The sequence below is a fragment of the Volvox carteri genome (assembly GCF_000143455.1).
Source record: "Volvox carteri f. nagariensis unplaced genomic scaffold VOLCAscaffold_8, whole genome shotgun sequence".
Lineage (NCBI taxonomy): Eukaryota > Viridiplantae > Chlorophyta > Chlorophyceae > Chlamydomonadales > Volvocaceae > Volvox > Volvox carteri.
The window spans coordinates 296776-305634 of NW_003307551.1; the positions used below are offsets into that span (position 1 = coordinate 296776).

The window sequence follows — 8859 nt, forward strand, 5'->3', positions numbered from 1 at the left end:
ATACCCACGCAAGTAGGCTCTGCAAATTCGCTCATGTGGCGCCTGTTCCGCCGAGGGGCGCGAAGAAAGCAGCAGGAACAGGAGCAGCTTCTTCGGGAGCAGATCAGACAACAGCTCGAGCAGCAGCAACAACAACTCAGTAGACAACAACGAAAGCTGCCGGACGAGGTGGGACCACAACAACAGCAACAGCAGGAGCCGCAGCGGCACGAGGTCCAAGCCGACCAAGCCCGTAAGTTGCCGGAGCAGGTAATACGCTTTTCGCCTACTGCTGACTCATTCCAAGGCACCCGGCCCTTGGCCCGGCAACATGCTTTCCGGCGGGACCTTTTCCTCCGTCGCCAACAAACGGCATAAAGACCCCAATTTTTCACGGTTGACTTGTTTGACCCAAGCCTTGCTTTCCATTCCCGCCCTTTTGAAAAACACCAAACTGCGTCTCGAACAACAACCTCGAAACGTACCGGCAGCACGAAGACCAGATTCGAGTACAGAAATAGCATCACCGAAAATATTGCCGGAAACACGGGAAGCATCCATTCAGCCCCAGCAGCAGCCAGAGGTCAAGGAGCCGCCCCAGCTGCAGCTGTTCACCACCAGCAGCGGCCGCCAGCTTTGGCGTGCACCCACAGCTGAGCTGCTGTCGCAGCCCCAGCCGCAGCAGCGCGGGACGGATTTGCTGCTCTCCGCTTTCAGCCCAGGTCGCCGCGTGGCACCGGCGCCGCAACCACGCTCGCCAGAGACCCCATCAGCCGGTAAGTGCGTGCGGTGTAAGTTACAGGTTGATTTGTTAAACAAATATTTCCAGGGGGCCATAGTCTTCTGTGCCGTTGGCACATATATTACGCTCGCCACGAGCGGCAATGGCGGTAGCCAGCAGAGCAAACGATGTCAGCGACACAAAGCCGATTAACTTAACCGCGTCCGTACAACTGGCTGCCGTTGTCCCGCTTCCAGTTGTCCGCCGCCAGTTGACCTTCTGCCGCCGCCTATTTTTGCCATCGCTGCAGTAGTAATTGACCGAAGCGCTGCTCTTCCTGCGGCCGCCCAAGTTGCCGCGGAGTGGCTACCGCAGGGGCCGACTTCGCCCATGGCCTCACCAGCGCCGAAACCGCCTCTTGCTACCCCTGCCGAGGCGGCAACGGCCCCGCCGCCCAGCCCCGAAGACATCATAACTATAGACCAGCGGCCGTCGGCACATGCCGCTACTGCTGCCGGCGGCGGCGTTGCCCCTCCGAAAGCTCCAACACAGCCGCCCCAGCCGCAGCCTCACAGCCGGCGTGGGACCCGCGGCGATGTACGGCGGGGCACCGCCGCCGCCGCTATCGCAGCTGGCGAAACGCCCTTTTTGGAGCCACCGCTGCTTCAGCACCCGCTGCTGCTGCCGCCAGGCGATGGTGGCGGCGGTGGCGTCGCGGGGCATCGCGGGGCTAGCCGTGCCAGCAGCATCACGGGCACGGCCGCCGGGGTGCCGTACAGCGGCAAGGTGGATCTGGAGGTCGACGTGGCGGTTGTTGGTGCGGGCGTTACGGGTCTGGCAACAGCCCTAGCGCTCCGACGGGTTTACCCACGTCTGAGGATCAAGGTGGGTGGAGGGTGGAAGGGCGAGGGGGAAGAAAAGGGGGGGGAGCGGAGTGGTGAATCAGACGGAACTGGGATGTCCGTTTTTAGGTAGATAGGTAGAGAGGCAGCGGTGAGGACGGGGGAACGTGCGCGTCAGGGAGACCACCGGGACGCGTGGGAAAACCCACAATCGGGGTTAAGGAGGACACTGGACAGGCACCCGCATGTAGTCGATGCAGTGGCATCAATACGGAGCGTGAAGCTGTTTCGCTTTTGGGGGGGAGGAGGATGCCGAAGACGAACTGGTTTGGTCAAGGACTTGGACTGGTGCGGGTTTCACAACCGGGTGAGGCGCCCTGTCGTGCTGTCGTAGTTGAGGCCGTGACGTCGTAATGCAGATTCAGAGATGTACGCGGCCTGACCGCTCGAAAGGAAAGATGATGGCCTGTTGGAAGCGTCGAAGCGTCGATTTGTCAGTTGAATGAGTCAACTGAGTCGTTGCAAAAATCACACGGGCTAGTGGCCCGAATCTAGTGGTCGGTTACTATGCCGGACGGTGCACGCAAAGTTGTATATATGAAATCGCGTTGTGTTTTTACCTTTCCAGGTGTTTGATCGCCGGTCTGCGCGGCCCGAGGGCAGCCGCAAGTACGGGTCGTACTGTCGGTTGGAGCCTAACGGTCTTCGTGCGGCGGCCGCCATCGACCCGCGGCTTCGCACGGCGATTCTGCAACATGGGTTGCGCGCACGACCTGTGCTTATACACGACACGGACGGTTGGTAACAATGTCCTAGCTGGTGTGGCTGTGGCTGGAGGCGGCTGCATGTTGTTGGGATGTGGTCGATCCGGAATACCGTTGCGGTGAACGCTGCTGTACCCGCTACCAATCCGCTATCCTTAGCAGCTGCTTCTCTCTCGATAATCCATAATCCAGGTCCAGTACGGATAGTGGTGCATGGATTCACAGTTGTACGGCATGGAACTGACGTACACGCTAGCTGGCCTGCACGTTTCATGTCCTGAGATCCCTGAGGGCCCTTTTCGCTCTCGTCGGGTTTGCCGCCCCTGGTGTCTCCTAGCCCCGAAACCATGTACGGCACTTTCCCCTAAGCGCCCGCCCCGTAACCTCTGGGGCTTCCTTGACCCCAAGCCTGGGTCATCCGCAGGCACTAAGGACCATCCCAGTACCGTCCAACTCAATTATGTACAACCCTTGCCGTGCATTGGTCGCAACATGGCGGGTGCCATCGTACAGGTAGCCTGATTACCCGTCTGGAGGAGGGCGGCACGCGATCGATGCGCAGATTTGGGGAGCCGTACATCACCATTGGCTGGTACGAGCTGGAACAGGTACGTACGGCACGTGTGTTGGGCTTTGCCTCCCCCAGTCCTTCAGCATCGGGGGGGTGGGGAGCTGCTCTGAGTGTGCCTCTTCGGCTCAGCTTGAGGATGTCGTACACGTCAATCACAGACACGTGCTTGTTGTCGCTCATTCTCGCGGAGGTTCTTTTACATCGTGTTCTGTCGTCATGGCCGCAAAAGGAGGCTATACCCACCGGTACTTTGCTCCTTCCCGCCGGACGCGAAAACCGAATCAGGGCCGTGATTCGCGGTTCCCGCTCGAGGGAGGGGGACGTTCGTGCGCATCACCTGAAAATTTCCGCCGGTTAGCTCTTAGACCTTCATCCGCCGTGTGTGCTGCACCTGACTCCTCTCCTCTCCTCTCCCCTCAACGCCACCGCTTTACCCCCTATGGCCCCCCCCGATCTGTCCACGAACAGGCGTTATTGTCGCTGCTGCCGCCTGATATCGTACAGTACGGCGCACACTACGTGGGGCATCGGGAGCGAGACGATGGGGCGTACATCTCCTTCCGGTGAGCCGCGGACTTACAACTCGAATATAAAAAAACGAATATAGATGCGTTGGCTTGCCGATTGTCGGGGAAGCGGCACCCACTTCTTTCCCTCCTCTTTCTTTCCTCCGTTCTCCCCTCTCCCCCCTTTCCCGCGACAACCCTGCAGGCGCTCAGGTGCTTCCGCGGCGTCGCGTGCAGGAAGAGAGGACGCCTCTCACCCGCCTAAGCAGCAGCAGAAGCAGCATCCTCACCCCCACGCCTTGGGCGGCTCTGCCACCGCAGCTCCTGCGCTGGTCCGCGCGGGTTTCCTGGTTGCGTGTGATGGACCCTTCTCGGATGTGCGGAAGCGGATGGTGCGCGATGGCGACCCCATGTACGACGTAAGTTACACTGATGTACGCGTACTGTGGGGGTATTGTGGGGGCGCGGGGGACGGGGGGCCCTGGCACATGTGTAGAGACCGCGGCGTTGAGGGACAAGGCAGGCGGGTGCGGGTGTGGCACAAAAGAAGATGTCAAAGTGCGACGAGATCGGGTCCACCCCCTGATACAGGTGGCCCCACAGGGAAATGTACATGGAACATGGACGGCTGTGTAGGTACACCTCGCTTTACCAGAGTTAAGTCTCCCTCGCTATTATGAGGATTTGCAATACCTTCTTCCGCCTATTCACGGTTCCATGCTCAGGGTGTGGTCAAGTGGTTGGGTCGCCTACCCGGCGACGACGTGCCCTCCCTGCCCCTGGACTTCAACGCTGTGTGGCTGTCCCCCGGGCGCACCTTCCTATCGCACTCCCTGGCGGGAGGGGATGTGGCTTGGGAGGCGGTGGCCACGGACCCGGATTTGCGGGAGCTGGGATTCAGGCGGGTCGGGTCGGGAAAGGTTTAGGTTTAGTTCCCCTCGCCTCGCCTGTGCTCGCGTGTGTCTCGGTGTGTGTGTGTGTGTGTGTGTGTGTCATAGGCGGTACAGGGTTTGGGGCCCTGGGGGTTCAGCGTGTGGGTCATTCGGATTTCCTACGGGGGAAGCATTTATAGGTTGCGGTCTGGTAAGTTTAGGACTGAAGTGAAGGAGGGGGAAGAGGGGAGAGGAGGGATGGAGATTCCAAGTGGTGCGGTTGCAGAGGGTTCGCGGTCTGCAAAGGAAAGAAAGAGCTATGCAGCCGCCCTAGAGGTTGCGGGAACGGGGAGACGGTACAAGTTGTTTGAGGAGGGGCACGCGCTTGAGCCGGAATTGCCGCGATTCGCCTGAGCCACTGCACGGTAGTGCCCATAGCCCAGCCTTACGTTAACGCGGCGTTCTGCAGCTCAAGGAGCGTACATCTCCGGCGCAATGGGGCGAACTGAGGCCGCCCTACTGCCATGCATTCTCAACAAAACGTGTACACGGGGTGCGTAAGCGCACGCCTGTGCGTGTTCCGATTGCATCGTCCGATCCGTCGGACCTTATCCATGGCTTATCCGTGTCCAGTCCCCCACTCTGAATGTCTTAACCGCAGGTATAACCTGATCACCAAGCGAGTGGAGCGCCTTCCTCAGGGCGCACCGCGCACAGCATCCCTTCGCAGTTCGAGTGTTCGCCACCCATCCAGTGGCTTTCTGCCGGCAATAGCGGGACTTCCATCGGGAAATAAGTGGGTGCGGGACTTGCGTTGGGTAGATTTGCAAGGGCATAGAATTGTCGAGTACAGGTTTCGCGTCGTGCGCCTTCCGGCGAATCTTGAATTCAAACAGCAAGTCCCAAGCGATTCGCCATCAGCATTTGCTGAAGTATCATCATGTACGCCACGCTAGCTTGTCATCGCTTCGGGAAATGAAGAAGTTAAGATATGCAGTGTGCGAAAAATACGGGAAGTTGACTGTCGGAACAAGACCAAGAAACGGCAGATCTGCGGGAGCTGGTGCGTTGGTTTCTATTTCTACATGTGGAAACACACTTTGCAAATGCCCGCGGAGGCTATATGCGAGATTGTGCTTAGTGTTGCGCTCTGAACGCGCACAGGACAGCTTACTAGATTAAGTGGCCTGACCGGACTTTCGTTCTGGTTGCAAGTAAAAGATGTACCAAAAGGAAAAGCATATTGCATTCTCGGGATGTGATTCAATGCGGTGTGGTGCTTGATACTACCCACCATCGGCCTCACGAAAGACTGCAGATTTTGCCTCAAGGGTGGATTGAAGCTCCACTTCCTTAATTATTTATGCGCTGAGTTGCTTACGTTTCTCATATCTCTTTCGCCTTTTACTAAAGAGATCAGCGAATGCAACTCACATAAGGCGCTTCAATTCAATATTTGTAGCGCATAGCGCTCCCCCAAGAGAAGTTGAGCACTGATTAATGTTGACAAGGTTGCCAAATGCAATGTGCTGGATGAAATGTATAGGTTATTTGGGATTAAAATACTGCAACATGGGTTGTGCATGTAGATATAGGACGACTATATGTGCTCCTAAACTTATGCAGTTTAGGCTTTGCTGTTGGGCACTGGCGGCTAACAGAGCGCGTAAGGGACGGCGTTATATACCTAGGGAGGAGCGAGTATGCCCCTGCTGCGGCACTGATAGCCACATCGAGGATGAGAAACACATTTTGCTGGACTGTCCGGTTTACGACGGAATCAGATCTGATATGGGCTTTCCACGCTTCGAACATATGAAGGACGCTATGAAGTGGGAACCTGAACGCCTGGCAAGAATGCTGGAACGTATATGGTCTCACCGCAACTCTATCGTTCCCTTTGGTCGTTAGTATACTTCATTACTTGTTTCGTTGGAAGTGCGAGGTAGGATGGTGCTTATAGGCGATTTGGCAGCCCTTGAGCCCTCGGCTCGTACTAGGGTGGTTTGCAGGTACGGGGAACGCACCCACGACCATGTAACAACAACAACAACAACAACAAAAAATATGTGCTCCATCTGTAGGGTTCCGATGGAACAAGAACTAAAGCGTTTTATCAAGATCCCCAAAGCCAGCGCCATGCAGATCAGGCAACGGCAGCCTAACTTTCATTTAAAAAAACGTGCTGAAATATCCAGTTAACAGCATGAGCTACATAGGGTGCTAATCCTGTTAACAATAGCAAAGCGCCAGACCCCCTCGGGTCCTAGTACTGCTCTCATATTTCATTTGTGTATGAGTGTCGATCATATTCTAACAATTCCGTCCCCCCCGCCCAAGTCCCCTAGCCTGCCTGCTTCGGCACACCCACCATATGCGCCTTGCAAGACATACAAAGACCCTCACGGATGCGTAATCCCGTGATGCACGTGCACGTGCCTTCTAATGCACAGGCCCTCCGCAGCCGGCCGACGAACGTTGTACACCTCTTTGGAAGATGACGCCCGACAGCAATTCAGTGGTAGCGGCACCACCCGACATCATGGCACTGCCACGGACGCCGTCACTGCGACGCAAGCGCCGGCGGCGCCCGACTCAGCCACCGGTGAACTGCCGTTCGACGCAGTTTCTGCGGCAGCAGCGGCCGCATCCCTTCCCGCCGCTGACGTCAGCTACCTCGACAGTGACGAGCTGCGGAGTGACGACGAGGCGGCGGACGGGGAGGGCTATGGGGAGGCCAGCGAGGGCGAGGAGGGGGAGGAGGACGCCCGGGGGTCAGGCGAGGTGCTGCAGGTAGGTGTGGAAAGGCGGTTGGAAAGGGTATAGCGGTGGGTGTAGCGTGGTGGAATCTGGACGAGGACCAGACGATGACGGCCGTTGGGGTCAGGGGTGTCATTTCCTGCTGCCTTGCCAGGAAAGGAGTACTCGCGAGTTGATGCCACGGGCCAGCACCAGCCGGGATATATTCCCCGTACATTCCCAGTACGGGGTCCTGATGCAGACCGTCGGGTGGTAGGCACCAACAAGCAATGACCACCTGTGTTGAGGTAATGCGCGTGCCTCTCAGCAAAGCCGTGCAGGACGGAACAGCGGACGGATCGCAACCGGCTGAGCTCCTCTTGCTACCCCCGCGGCTGCTATCACTGCTGGGCCCCGTCCCCGCAGAAGCTGCTGGCGCTGTTCACGGACTTCCCCCCCGAGGTCCGTGCCATGCTGCGCAACACCCGGCCCTCTGCAGTGGTGGAGGCGGGTGTGTGGGTGCGGCGGGCCAGTGAGCTGCCCTCCGCGCTGGGTCGCGGGAGGGTGCTGATTCTGGGGGAGGCGGCTCACCCCATGAGGCCCTCCAGCCAGGAGGAGAACCAGGTAGGACATGGGGGAGGGGGGGAGGGGGGGAATGGGGGATGCCGAGTGGTTGATAGCCTGGCATGTGCGCGTCGTACACCCCGCGGGGGCCCCCGTCTATCCGCCTCCACCCAGCTCCCCCCTGCCACCCCTCTCCACAACCCCCCTGCACTCCCCGCGTGCCCTCCCTGCCCCCCAGGCCCTGGAGGACGCCGCGGTCCTGGGCGGGTGTGTGCAGCTACACGGGCTCAACAAAGAGGCCCTAAGGCGCTACGAGGCGGAGAGGAAGCCTCGCTGGCGACATGTGATGCAGGTGGGGGAACACCGCCCCCTCTTACACTCGGCGGGGGGGTTTAAGAGGGGGGAGGTACTGGAGCGGAGGGGGGCGGGAGGGGGAGAGAGGGCGCTCTTCTTCATGGGTTTCCAGGTCAGCTTCAGGAACATCAGCCGTCGTCAAGGTACGACGCCGTGGGAGGTGCGTTGCTAGGGAGAGGGTCCACCACACCACACACCATACACCACACCACAGCGAGGTTGTTGGGTGTGGGTGGCTGGAAGCACCCCGCCAACTAGTAGTGCCTCCTGGACCCCTCGCCCGCCGGGGCCCCCCTCTCTCGTGTTCTCCCGCGCGATCGGTCCCGGAGCTCTTTCTCTGACAGTCGCACCTCGGCACCCCTCGGCACCCCTCGGCACCGAGACTCATGCGCTTCCGCCGCCATCATCCCGGCTCCCCCCCCCCCGACCTCCTGGCCCCCTGCTCCTGGCCCGCAACAGCTGGCCATGGCCGCCAACTCCACCCCCTCCGCCACCAGCTCCGGGCTCAGCCAGGCCCTGCTGGACTACAACACCGCCCTCCACGGCGCCACGTTCCGACGCCTGCATGCGCCGCTGGGCTGGAGGCTGGTGGAGGCGGCCAAGAGGGCGCTGTGGGTCACGGCGTTGGCGGGTAGGTCGTAGGTGGGGACTTAGGGGTGTCATTGCCACATTGCCACATCGGTGTGCTGTGCTGCGGGAACTGGGTCTCGTGACGTGGGGGTGCGGGGGGGAGCAGTGTCCAGACCTTGATGAGACGTGACTTCACATAGCAGCCGGGGGGGGGGTTCGGGGGTGGGGGGTGGGGGTGGGTCATCGGTTGGGTTACTTTTTGCAGGCGTAGGGGGAAGGTGAACTTGAATATTGTTTCGACCCCTCCTTCTCGTCACGGCACCTCACTGAAGATACGACCACCTGTATGGATGGAGGGTCCGCTCACACCGTCATCA

General features: G+C 59.4%; 1 protein-coding gene across 1 annotated transcript in view; it reads left to right on the plus strand.

Moving 5' to 3' along the window:
• Nucleotides 1-33: 33 nt before the first annotated feature.
• The window catches only part of VOLCADRAFT_88147 (uncharacterized protein), a gene marked incomplete at both ends in the record, with an annotated part of 15787 nt that continues 6961 nt past the window's right edge, over nt 34-8859 (plus strand). The window contains 14 exons of the mRNA XM_002947793.1: nt 34-232; nt 633-755; nt 1011-1585; nt 2171-2339; nt 2820-2914; nt 3346-3440; nt 3589-3596; nt 3705-3802; nt 4109-4293; nt 4917-5051; nt 6709-7048; nt 7421-7618; nt 7797-7910; nt 8372-8543. Coding sequence (XP_002947839.1) covers nt 34-232; nt 633-755; nt 1011-1585; nt 2171-2339; nt 2820-2914; nt 3346-3440; nt 3589-3596; nt 3705-3802; nt 4109-4293; nt 4917-5051; nt 6709-7048; nt 7421-7618; nt 7797-7910; nt 8372-8543 — 2506 coding nt within the window. The remainder of the gene's footprint in view (nt 233-632; nt 756-1010; nt 1586-2170; nt 2340-2819; nt 2915-3345; nt 3441-3588; nt 3597-3704; nt 3803-4108; nt 4294-4916; nt 5052-6708; nt 7049-7420; nt 7619-7796; nt 7911-8371; nt 8544-8859) is intronic.